This window comes from Mesoplodon mirus (assembly GCF_964341445.2).
Source record: "Mesoplodon mirus genome assembly, chromosome: 19".
NCBI classification, from domain to species: Eukaryota; Metazoa; Chordata; class Mammalia; order Artiodactyla; family Ziphiidae; genus Mesoplodon; species Mesoplodon mirus.
This window is the reverse complement of record NC_138995.1, coordinates 28,477,590-28,490,874: the sequence shown is the minus strand read 5'-3', so window position 1 is coordinate 28,490,874 and position 13,285 is coordinate 28,477,590. Positions and strand designations below refer to the sequence as shown.

The 13,285-nt window shown below is 41.3% G+C and overlaps 1 protein-coding gene across 2 annotated transcripts in view; it reads left to right on the top strand.

The window, feature by feature from the left end:
- NUP93 (nucleoporin 93) overlaps positions 1 to 13,285 on the top strand; it is a 104,550-nt gene that overhangs the window by 9,543 nt on the left and 81,722 nt on the right. For both annotated transcript variants that reach the window (XM_082607149.1, XM_082607148.1), the window contains exon 2: positions 6,751 to 6,943. In XM_082607149.1, coding sequence (XP_082463275.1) covers positions 6,765 to 6,943 — 179 coding nt within the window. In that variant the 5' untranslated portion in view covers positions 6,751 to 6,764. The remainder of the gene's footprint in view (positions 1 to 6,750; positions 6,944 to 13,285) is intronic.

The following is a 13,285-nucleotide window of genomic DNA, read 5'->3' as shown; positions in this document are numbered from 1 at the left end:
GTCCTTGTGGGATTTTTTTTTTATTCAAACAGAAAGTCACAAAAATTATAATCATCCTCATTAGTTCACTCAGTCCCATGTAATTAATTTTTTTCATCTTGATCTTTTGTTAGCACTTTTATGAATTCATCAGTTTTCCGTTAGAGTTCTGAAAATGCTTATTCATTCAGTTCAGCAGTATAGTCAGTTACCAGGAACCTGTACTTGTCAGAGTCTTTTCCATGAATTCCTTGAAGATGAAACCCTTTTATAGGAACATATTTGCAAAAGTAGTTCTTTGTTTTCTCCAGAAGTCTACCTTCTGAATAATGATTAGGTCTAACTCTTTTACTTAGTTTCACAGGACTATAAAGAGTTATCCAACAGCACCTTTTTTGTTGTTGTTAATCATCGTTTTCCTCTTCTAGAGGCATCTGAAACAATAGTATCTGTTAGGATGTAATTTTCTTTTTGTTGTTGTAATTGACAGCTGACAGATACAGTACAAGGTAGAATGATGCTGTCATTTAACCATGGTCTGTGTATTCAGAAGAAGAGAGGAGAGCAGAACCCGTCTTCAGCTTTTGACACCTCCTGTGAGGCTTTCCTCATTAATCTTGGTGTTGGACATTGAACACTGTTCTTGTGTTTTAATCCTGTTACAGTCTAATTAATAATAAGTTTGAGGGCAAGATTTCCACTTGAAATTCAATGCTAAATTTCTTTAGAATCACACCTTCATTGTAGAAATTTGGATTTATAATTAAAACCGTATTTGATAGTGGGGAATGTAAAAATTGTACATTTAAAAATTGCAGGTGTCTCCCAGAAGTTCTTACTGAATGATATGAAGCTGTGATTAAATAAGTCATAATTTAGTATCATATATTGGCTAGAAGATTTTTTTGAAGCAGAGACTTTTATAATTGACAAAATGTTGCCAAATTGGCAACTTTGGGAAAAAGCTAAAATAGCATTTTACAGTGACATAAATCAGGAGAGTTAATAAAATACTTTCTGTGTATCATCAACCCCTTGAAGGAGGTAAGCATTATCATCTCCTCTTTAGAGATGAGGAAATTATGAGGGGAGATTTGGGTTTTATCCCAGGGGTAAATCAACTGATTTATTATGAAGGATGAATGGCCAGGTAAAGAGGTACATAGGGCGGGGTCCAGAAGAGCCCTTAGCTCAGGAGCTTCTGTCTTTGTGGAACCGGGGTGCACCATTCTCCCAGTGTGTGGATGCATTCACCAACTGAGAAACTCAACAAATCTCATTGTTCAAGAGTTTTTATAGAGCTTAATCTGCAGCCCTTGCTTCCCCTTCCCAGAGATTGGTGGGTGAGGCTGAAAGTTCCAACTCTCTAATCACTTGGTCTTTCTGGTGACCAGCCCCATCCTGAGGCCACCTAGCTTAGCCTTTCCAGGTTACCTCATTTGCATAAATTCAGGTGTGCTTAAAAGGGGTTCCTTGTGAATTACAAAAGACTCAGAACTTCAGGACATTCCAAGGGTTTTAGAAGCTGTGTGCCAGGAACTTAGGGACAAAGACCAAATATATTTCTTATTATAATACACTACTCTTTTTTGGCTTGATTAAATATTTAACATGGTTATATTGGGAATGTGGAAATGGTCATATTTTTCATAATTAAGACACATGTTAATAGCAAGTGAACCAAAATTATTTGATGCATTTTTGCTCTGCCCTTTTTTTAAGTTCATTTCATCCTATATGCCATTTGGAGATTTTTTTTTTTCTCTTTGTTAAGAATGTTTATGTGCCTGGAAGGGACATTTTTTTGGACACTGAATGACAGGTGAATGCTGACTAATTTGAGGAAATGGAAGTCTGCCCAGTCCTTGGTTTTAGCTCTAGGTGAGAGCTGTCTCTCTAAAGCCGTGGGCCTTAATTTTTTCCCCTAGTTAATTTCTCAGCATCCTCTAGGTGTGGTGAAGAGGTCTGGGATCTTGGGAACTTCCCACTAAGAGCATTCACCATTTCTATTTATTTATTATTATTATTATTATTATTATTATTTTTAATATATATATATATTTAAAATTTATTTATTTTTCGCTGTTAGGTCTTCGTTTCTGTGTGAGGGCTTTCTCCAGTTGTGGCGAGCAGGGGCCACTCTTCATCGCGGTGCGCGGGCCTCTCACTATCGCAGCCTCTAGTTGCGGAGCACAGGCTCCAGACGCGCAGGCTCAGTAGTTGTGGCTCACGGGCCCAGTTGCTCTGTGGTATGTGGGATCCTCCCAGACCAGGGCTCGAACCCGTGTCCCCTGCATCGGCAGGCAGACTCTCAACCACTGCGCCACCAGGGAAGCCCTATTATTTATTTTTAATTAAAAAAAAATTTTTGGCTGTACCGCAGAGCATGTGGGATCTTAGTTCCCAGACCAGGGATTGAACCTGCACCCCCTGCATTGGAAGCACAGAGTCTTAACCACTGGACCGTCAGGGAAGTCCCACCATTTCTAATATAGCAGGGTGTTTGCAACCTCTGAAAAACAGTGGGTCATTGTCCTTCATTTTGATGGGGAACTTTTTATTGAAGTGCAATACACAATCAGAAAAGTACATAAATCACGAGTCTAGCTCAGTGAATGTTCTCAAAATGAACACACTATTAAGCAGCACCCAGAATAAAAAAACAAAGTTACCAGCCCCCCAGAAGCCTCCTTTCTGCCTCCTCCTGTCCCCCACCCCCACCCCCCCCGCCACCAAAGGATAACCAGTCTTGCCTTCTAACAGCAGTGATAAGTTTGCCCTTCATTTTAAGGCTTACCCGGGTGTTTGAGGAGGTCTGTGGAGGCTTAGTAGGACTTCTTCCAAGAGGCACGGAGAGCAGTTTGTTGCTCAGGGCCCTGGTACCCTGCCATGCTCTCTGAAGCACCTTTCGGTGTTTCCAGAGGCCTCTCAACAATCAGGCTCAGAGTCATGCTGACAGAGAGGAACCTTAGTGCTGTCTGTCCTTGCTGGCCTTTTCCTGTCCAGCCCCAGTTTTGCTGCATTGACTGTTGCACATCCCACTTCTGTGGGTTCTCCATGTGGCTTCTTCCTGGCTCCTCCATAGCTCCCCAGGGGTGCAGCTGGCATCCAGTCTCTGCGTGTGTCTTGGCCAGATTTTTTTCCCAACACGGAGCTTGGACTTCACCCTCTCACCTCCACTCCCGCTAATCATTCTGGTTCTCACTATTGGACAAAGCTAGTGAGGTTATTTTCATGATCAGTTTTCAGTATCTTGGGTCAAAATTGATATTCGGTTGGTTTAACCCCTATGTTTTGTGGCTAAATTGATATTTATTTTGCAGAAGGGTTAAAAATCATCTTTAAATTTGTAAAATTAACCATACGTTTAAAAATTTTAATAAGATGATGACTACATCAAAGTATACATTTGGAAACTTTAATAACTTTTTTGTAAATGAGTTTCCACTGGTTGAGTTATAATGCAGGACAGATCCAGTTTTTCCCAAATATGGTATCATATACATTTCTCTCTTCTCTCAGACAGACATGGAACAAGCTTATTTTCTACTCTAAACTTATATAGCACAGTTCTTCCTGTATGTATATTTGTTCTTTTAGTTTGGAATTTGTTCACCTGAAAACTGGGCTGTTTCTTCTAAAATATCACTGGGTTTTTGTCTGGGTATTTAGAGGGAAAGCACTAGTCTGGACCAAGTGTGATCTGAATTCCTGCCATTTATACTGTCTCTGCCTTATGCTGTGCAGCCTCAGAAATGTTAAGTATCAGTTGGTAGTCGGAAGGGAATGTTTTTGCTTTGGTCTCTGCTTGCCAGTGGGTGCTGATTTGGCAAGAGTGTGTAGGAAGCCTTCAAGAAGAACAGTCTCCACAAACGGAAGAATAAAACTCCCATTCATACAACAGATGAGAACCTACTATGTGCCAGGCACTGTTCTAAGAACCTGGGGTACCTCAGTGAACAAAACAGGCAAAAAACCCTATCCTTGTGCAGTTTACATTCTAGCTGGGGGTGGGGGGGAGTGCTGAGGGTGGTTGGTTGCAGGTTGCACTCTTAAATATTTTGCTCTAGGTTGGCATCAGAGGCAAGCTGACAGTTTAGCTGAGAGAGATAGGGAATCAGCCATGATCATATCTGGGAGAGGTGCGTTCCAGGTAGAGGAAGTAAGGAGTACAAAGAAAGCCTCTAGGGCAGGAATGTGCTTGACCCTCTGGGGGACCAGCAAGGAGGCCCCAGGGTGGCTGGAGCCCAGGAAAGGAAGGGGGACAGGACTGGAGATGAGTCTAGTAGGTAAGAAGAGATGGCTTGCTTCTGTAGGGCTTCACTGTACAAGAAGTTTAAACAGGATGGATGTGATCAGACTTTCAAAGGATCACTGGTCGCTGGATTGAAAAGACACTGTAGGAGACAAGGGCTGAAGCCGGGAAGCCAGGAAGAGGTGAGAGTGACTTGGATGGGGGAATGTGGTGGGAAGAGGTAGATTCTGGGTGCATTTTGACGGTAGATTTGAAAGGCTTTGTTGGCCTATTTGAATGTGGGATGTGAGTCAGGGAGGCCCTTAAGGATTTTGGCCCAAGCAACTGACTGGAGCAGGCCAAGGAGCAGATTTTGTAGATGAAAGGTTAAAGCTCAGTTTGGGGCATATTAAGTTTAGGATGTTGTTTAGAGATTCAGCCTTTATTTTACTATGGTCAAAATAATTCTATTAACTTTTAAAAATCATGTTTATTGGACCATATTAAAGTAAATCATGACTTTTATTTTGCATTTATTACTTACCCTCAAATCCATCACTTTAAATCTTTGTATGGGCAAGTCATTTGAGAAGTTGAGCATTTCCTTTGTCTGAATTTGTCTGACATGGAAATGTTACGTGAAATGATAAATATATTTTTTCCCTTTATTTTTCTTCTTTTTTTGAACATAAAAAAGTTTTGTTTTATTCAGGGAGTTCCAGAATTTTCCTTATGAAGGAAAAAATGTATTTCCTTCTCCTTGGCTCTGTTAGACAAATTATTTTTATCTTAGAGTAAATAAAAGTATGGGGGTAAGAGGCAGCATATTTCTTTTTTTTCCTCTTTCTGGTGAGTGACCATGTTTCTGGTAGTTCATAGAACATCATTGGCCCTATAGGTTTCTGAGGAAAAACATTTCTCCATCAAGCAGGAGCCATCGTTTAATTATACTCTCTGCTTCTTTCTTCTTGTCCCTGAGAATACCCTTCTCATTCTGTGATCCACATTTTCTCACAGGTGGAGGTGGCCAGTTACAGCTTGATTCTATTAGGTAAAATAAAAAAATGACAATGATTATCTAGAAACTTTAGAGTTTCTAAAGAGTTATAGTGTATATGGCTTTTTGTCTAAAGATTAAAGTCAGCTTGGCACTTTATAAAGAATACCAAAATGTCTTCATGTTTACTCCAGCTGAGCTATTTTTGTTTTAACCTTGTGCCCTTGCCTTTAAAGTTAATGTCCTTTAATGTTCATTTTTAAAAGTCCTTATTCTGCTGCTGTGGATTTATGGTGGAAACCATGCCCTTTTAACATTAACCTGAGCTTCATAGCTGAGATATAATTATATATTACATTAACATTGTAACTACAATTCTAGACCACAGGGATTTCTAAAGTACAATAGAAGCCATGGGTTTAAAACAAAGGGGAGAAGTATAATCAAGAGCTGCTATTTAAAGAATATTGTTCTTTTTTTTAATAAATAATTTTGTTAACCTTTTAGCAATGTAATTTTTAAAAATGATGTTGATACTATTTATCTTCTGTTGACTTAAATAGTGGTAGGAGGTAAAAACTCCTTCTCTTAGTTATGAACCTTATACAAGGATGGTACAGTATATAGAAGATTCATAAATGTGTAATATGCATTAAATATCAACATTGTTCACAGAGCTTTTCTCAGTTGTTGGAGAAACAGGTGATCTTGCTAATAATATTCATGATCTAGAAGCCAGCTGCTACTTAAATTAGTATAATTATTAGTTGCAACAGTATCTCTAAAAGTAGTAGGTATATTAACAAGTCATATTCTGCATGTCATATATAATAAGCAGAGATCTCTGCTCTCAGAGATAAAGCTGAAGAATGACTGAATGGAGACTTGGACATGAATTTTCAAAGACTGTCTTTTATGTTAGCGAAGGAGACTAATGGGATTAGTCAGAAGACCTGTGTTCTTCTGCTTTCAGTTCAGCCTCATTGCAGCAGAGAGTATTCTAGGCACAGAACTGAGCTCTGTGGACTGGAGTTGCTTCTCTGTCTTCTCAGGATCCTCATGGAGTTGTTTGGGAATCATATGAGATGAGATGGCCATATAAATTGCCAGCCGTCTGCGGGTGGAGGTGTTTTTCTGTCTAAGACAGGTGGAGGGAGAGGAAGTTTGAGTGAGGGTTCTTTACGTCTCCCAGAGGTTGCCACCATGGCTTCTGTTGCCTTGTCGGCTTAGAGCCTGAAGTGAGGCAGGAATTCTGATCTGTGCCTTAATATCTTTGCATTTGTTCTGGTGGCAGAAATCAATCTTGGGGCTGTCAGTATGGACAAAAATGATCTGTTTCTTCCCAGTCTGACTCATTTTCTCTGTCAGGACTGTTGTTCTTGGGCTATGTTCAGGAACAAATCCTGCTTGTTGATGAGCTGTCTCCTTGTCTGTTTACAAAAAGTCCTAGTGTTTCGTTAAGCTTGTGACAGGTTCAGGCAGTGTTTGAAGCCTGTCTTTCCTCTTGATTTGGGTCTCTTCCTTTTTCTCCCCCACCTAGGAGCTGCATCTCCAATGGATACTGAGGGGTTTGGTGAGCTCCTTCAGCAAGCTGAACAGCTTGCCGCTGAGACCGAGGGCATCTCGGAGCTTCCCCATGTGGAACGGAACCTACAGGAGATCCAGCAGGCGGGCGAGCGCCTGCGTTCCCGTACCCTCACACGCACATCCCAGGAGACAGCAGATGTCAAGGCGTGAGTACTGGTGGGGAGGCAGCACTGGTGCTTGGTGGCTCGGGGGCAGGATCTGCTTCTTTCCTGCCTTGAATTTGGATGTAGTCTGTAAAAGACAGATACAAGCCAGAGTCTCAGGAATTCAAGAGAGGTTTTATAAACAGGTCAGCAGCCTTGCTTTGTCTCCCTGCCTCCTGGGTTTTCCAGCCTGTCTGCCTGACCAAGCTGTGAGCCCTTATCACAGGCAGAGATGATCAGGGTGAGAAAGGGTGAAGAGCTTTGTCATAGAGAAACCGTCCCAGTCGTTCCTGCTTGGGTTCACTGACTGTTGGTCATAAATGGCTCACGTAGTATATTGGTAAATGTGGGTCACACAGATAAGTGTTACCCTCCAAGCCAGAGAGGGCCCAGTGATGAGCACAGTTTTTAAGAGTCCTTGGAAGAAACTGATGAGCAGTTAGTGATGAGAAGCCATCCAAGTGAGGAGTGATCCTATCTGCTTACTGTCAGCGACCCCAGAGGCTGCTTCTAAAAGGCCTTGGAAATGCAGTGGCTGCCAGTTGATTGTAGAAGAGGAGAGTGGGTGAGCCTCAAGAGAGGGCAGCGGGAGAAAAGTGCAGGTTGACTGGCCAGTGGCCGCTGCTGCCTCACAACATGCTTTGGGTTGTCGATTCCACAGACATGTGTTTGGGAGCCCCACTGTGCCAGGCCTGGGCTGTCTCTGGGACTACAACTATGAATTAGACATGGTCCTTGCCCTCAAGAAGCTTATTATTTGGTGAGGCAGGAAAACATCTCGCCTCTTTCATAAGAAATGTGATTTACTGATTACTTACTATGCATCAGTAAGATTTTGCTTAATCCTCACAACAAATAGTAGGAATGTGGTCCCTGTATTACAGATGAGCAGCTAAGGCTCAGAAAGGACAAGTAACTCTCTCAGATCACACAGCTGGTGAATAGTGAGTCAGGATTCAAACCCAGTGAGGTTGACTCCAGAGTGTATGCTCCTTTAGCCCTGATGGAAGGGTCATGGGAGGATGCAGAGGTGCTGTTACTGGTGACCTTGCTGGGTCTGGAAAGTGGCTAAGATTCTCTGTGGGAAATACTGTATGGGGAATCGTCAGTCATCTGCTCAGTCTTCATTCCTTAAACTTGATAAGACCTAAGTGCTGGTGTTAACGTGGGGACATTGTTTTGGATACATAGTAAATGTCACAGGGGGTGAGTATAAGGGCTACATTTTTTTTTTCCCAACTAATCTTGAGAGCTGAATGTTTTGGCTGCTCTGCTGAGTCAGTAAGGATGTTGTAGAAATTCTTATGTAGGCCTCCCCAGAATTTTATTTATTAAAATACTAGTTAGTTTTTGTTCTGTTGGTATTGGTAAAGGCAAATCAGGGGAACCCTGGCAGGGATTCTTCACTATCCAGCCTTGTAGCTAAATGCAGCCAACTGCTCCACTACACTTTGCGTCCAGCACCCCATCCAGCCTTTAGACATTTCTGCTAACTTTCCCTCCCTGCAGGCTCCTACTGCTGCTGCTGCTGGTTGCCTGCAGTTACCCCGGGTCTTTAGCCTGCAGGCTTTTGCTTGTGTGAAAGAATGCTGCTGGAGCGAAAGGACTGTGATGCCAGCTGAGTTGCTATAGTTATAATTTAATTACATTAGCTTTACAGCCTATTAAGAGCAAAAAAGGAAAATGTTTTATTGGGAACAATTATCAGTCATGCTCTCTTTCTTGTAAATTTCCATTCTTCCTCATCTCTTTCTACCTTAAATTCATCATTTTAGGGAGGAGGAAGTTGGAACATTGAAAGAATGGATATAGGGTGGGGCAGGTGCTCAAAAAGAAACCAAAGGGCTGATGACTGTATTTTTCCATCTCCTTGATAGGCAGAGACATAAAGTGTGATGTGAGTATTTCAGTACAGGATGAGGGCAGAGGAGAGAAGTGAATAGGGAAAATTTTCTTACACGAAATAAATTTTGAAAAAAATTTCTGTCTTCAAGATTTTAGTTAAGATTAGCTTGTAGACCTAAGAGTGAATTGTTCTGTGTTGAAATTCATTTGTTTAAATAGACTTCGTTGGATTTTTCATTTTAGGGAACAGATTTGCTGGCTTTTTTGCATGTGTGATATTCTTAAATTGTAAAATACCTTCACACATAAAGAAGAATATGCATAACATATATAAAGGTATAAATCAGGGGTTGGCCGACTAAGACCCAGGAGCCAAATCCAACCTGCTGCCTGTTAAAGTTTTACTGGAACACAGGCACACTTACTTGTTTAAGTATTGTCTATGCTGCTTTTGTGCTGTAGTAGCAGAGTTGAGTAGTGATGACAGAGACTGTATGGCCGGCAAAGCCTGAAGTACTTACTGCCTGCCTTTTACAGAATAAGTTTGTTGACTCCTGGTGTAAATAATAAGAAAATGAATGAATACTCCTGTGCACATGGCACAGTTAAGACATGGAATATTATCACTAGCTGTGAAGCCCTCCCTGGGTACACATCGTCAATTGCATCCCCCCTTTTCCTCATTGGAGATGCCTCACTGGATTTTTCCATTCAGCTCAGAAACCAAACAACCTAGAGGTGTACAAGGAAAAATGAAGCAATCATTCTCTCTCCCTAACTTTACCCTCCAAGGTAATCAGTGTTTTTAATTTACTTATTCTTTCACACTTTTCTTCATGTTCAAGCAAAGCATGTATAAACATTTATTTGCCCAGAGTTAAACAGCAGATTATAACTTTACTATGCTTGTACTAACCTACCTTTTAAAGCACTTACTGTTTGTCAGACATTGTGCCAAGTACTTTACATGCATTATATACTTTCCTCTTAAAATAACCCTGTGAAATAAGTGTTACTGTCTCTGTTTTATAATTGAGGAGAGTCAGATAAGCAAGTGGTCGGTCACACCAGAACTCAAATCCAGCTTGGGCAGTGAGAATCCCTCACGTTTGTAAGGCACTTTCAGTTCCCATAGGCATATAATAGGTGCTCTCTTGACTGGTCTTCACAAGCCCGAGAGGTGAGAGAGGCAGGGTTTTCCTTCACATGTTAGCAGGAGAAAAAGGAAGCTTGGAAAAGTGATGCACCCAGGATTTTCAGTCAGTAAGTGACTGGTGGGACTAACTCAAGCCTCTTGACTTTTTTTCTGCTCCCCATGTATACTGACTGAGAACAGCTTTTGTCCTCCTGTTCTCCTGGGACTGCACTGTTTGACTCCAGCCTCTCTGGCTCTGTGCTCAAGAGAAGCTGCCTGGCTTACAAAAATTGGGGCAGGTTGGGGGCAGGGAACCTTTGGATTTTTCCACCCTTAGAAGCTGAAAGTTTCTGGTACAGCCTTTATTTGTAAAACCATCCCTACCCTAGATTCCCTGCCTCCTTCATCGTTCCTCCCTCCCCCTCCCCCATCAGGAGTTCTGCATATGCACTGCACAGGCCCACAGTTCCTCCAGGCACCAGCCACTTGCATATCCTTTCTCTTCTCATAATTCTAAAAGCTAATTTTTAAATGCCAAGGTTCCCAACCCTGGTATGCCTTAAAATCACTGGGCACTGGATATGTTCTCATGTATCTCTGGTGGAGATAGAGTGCCTGTGGCACAGAATTTGGCAATAGCTAGTGCATTTACTCTTGACCCAGCAGTCCCGCTTCCAGGGAATCTCTCCCAAAGATACACTGGCAAAAGTATGAAAAGATGTGTGCACAAGGTTATTCTTTGCAGCATTATTTGTAATAGCAAAAGTTGGAAACAACTCTGACATCCATCAATATGGGACTGGTTGAATATTGGTACATGTGCATAGCTTTTCAGTAGCACAAAGGAATGAGAATATACACTGCCATGGATGGAGCAACTCCAGGCCATATCGTTAAGTAAAATAAACATGCAAGGTGGAGGAAAGGGTATAGTACTTTATCATTTATTTAAGAAAGCAGGTGAAAGAAAGTCCATATTCATGGATTGGAAGACTTTATATTATTAAGATGGTAACACTTCCCAAATTGATCTATAGATTACATGCAATTCGTATCAAAATCCCAGCTGGCTTTTTTGCAGCAATTTGTAAATTGATCCTAAAATTCATATGGAAATTCAAGGAACCTAGAATGACCGAAACAATTCTTTTTTTTTTTTTTTTTAATTGAGTATAATTGACCTTCAACACTATGTTAGTTCCAGGTGCACAGCATACTGACTCGATATTTCTGTACATTAGAAAATGGTCACCACAATAAGTCTAGTTACCATCTGTCACCGTACCACGTTATTACAATATTATTGACTATATTCCCCATGCTGTGCATTTCATTCCAGTGATGCATTTATTTCGTAATTAGAAGTTTGTACCTCTTAATCTCCCTCACCTATTTCACTCATTCCCCCCACCTTCCTCCCCTCTGGCAACCACCTGTTTGTTCTTTGAATCTATGAGTCTGTTTTGTTATGTTTGTTCATTTGATTTGGTTTTTAGATTCTGCATATAAGTGAAATCATATGGTATTTGTCTTTAAAGCTTTAAAACTCTTAAAAGAAACTATAGGTGTAAATCTTCCTGACCTTCTTGGATGTGAAACCAAAAGCATAAGTGACAGAATCAAAAATAGATAAACTGAACTTCATCAAAATTAAAAAACTTTTGTGCTTTAAAGGACACTATCAGGAGAGAAAACAACCCACAGAATGGGGAGAAAATATTTGCATATTACAATGTATGTCGAATAAGGGGCTTATATCCAGAACATATTAAAAACTCTTACAACTCAATAATAAAGACAACCCAATTTATTTTGGAGTATAGTTGATTTACAATATTATATTAGTTTCAGGTGTACAGCATTGTGATTCAGTGTTTTTACAGATTATAGTCCGTTAAAAGTTGTCACAAGATAATGGATATAATAATTCCCTGTGCTATACAGTATATCCTCGTTGCTTATCTATTTTATTTTATTTTATTTTTATTTTATTTTTTTTTTGCTGTACGCGGGCCTCTCACTGCAGTGGCCTCTCCCGTTGCGGAGCACAGGCTCCGGACACACAGGCTCCGCGGCCATGGCTCGCGGGCCCAGCCGCTCCGCGGCATGTGGGATCTTCCGGGATCGGGGCACGAACCCGTGTCCCCTGCATCGGCAGGCGGACTCTCAACCACTGCGCCACCAGGGAAGCCCTGCTTATCTATTTTATATATAGTAGTTTGTATCTCTTAATCCCATACCCCTAATTTGCCCCTCCCCCTTTCCCTCTCCCTTTTGGTAACCATTAGTTTTCTATATCTATGAGTCTGTTTCTGTTTTGTGTGTACGTTGGTTTGCATTATTTTTTAGATTCCACATGTAAGTGATATCATACAGTATTTGTTTTTCTCTGTCTGACTTATTTCATTAAGCGTAATGTTCTCTCAGCCCATGCACATTGCTGCAAATGGCAGATTTTCATTCTTTTTTGTTTGTTTTTTGTTTTGGGCTGCATTGGGTCTTCGTTGCTGCACGGGCTTTCTCTACCTGTTGTGAGCAGGTGCTACTCTTCGTTGCGGTGTGCAGGCTTCTAATTTCGGTGGCTTCTCTTATTGTGGAGCACGGGCTCTAGGCACACGGGCTTCAGCAGTTGCGGTGTGTGGGCTCTAGGGCATGCAGGCTTCAGTAGTTGTGGCGTGTGAGCTCAGTAGCTGTGGCTCACGGGCTCTAGAGTGCAGGCTCAGTAGTTGTGGCACATGGGCTTAGTTGCTCCGTGGCATGTGGAATCTTCCGGGACCAGGGATCAAACCTGTGTCCCCTGCATTGGCAGGTGGATTCTTAACCACTGCACCACCAGGGAAGCCCCTCATTCTTTTTTATGGCTGAGTAACAGTCCACTTTGTGTATCACATCTTCTTTATCAGCTATGGATGGGCACTTGGGTTGTTTTCATATCTTGGCTATTGTAAATAGTGCTGCTGTGGATGCATGTATCTTTTTGGTTTAGTGTTTTCATTTTTGCCAAGTACATACCCCGGAGTGGAATTGCTGGATTATATGGTAGTTCTATTTTTAGTTTTTTGAGAAACCTCCATATTGTTTTACTTAGTGGCTGGACCAAAAGACAACCCAATTTTAAAATGAGCAAAAGATCTAAATAGGCATTTCTCCAAAGGAGGTATATTAATGTCCAATAAGCAAATGAAAAGATGCTCAACATCACTAACCATCAGGGAAATGCAAATCAAAACCGCAATAAGATACCACTTCACCCCCACTAGGATGGCTGTAATCAAAAAGACGGATAACAAATGTTGGTGAGAATGTGGAAAATATTGAAACCCTCGTAAACTGTCGGTAGGAATGTAAAGTGGTGCAGCCACTTT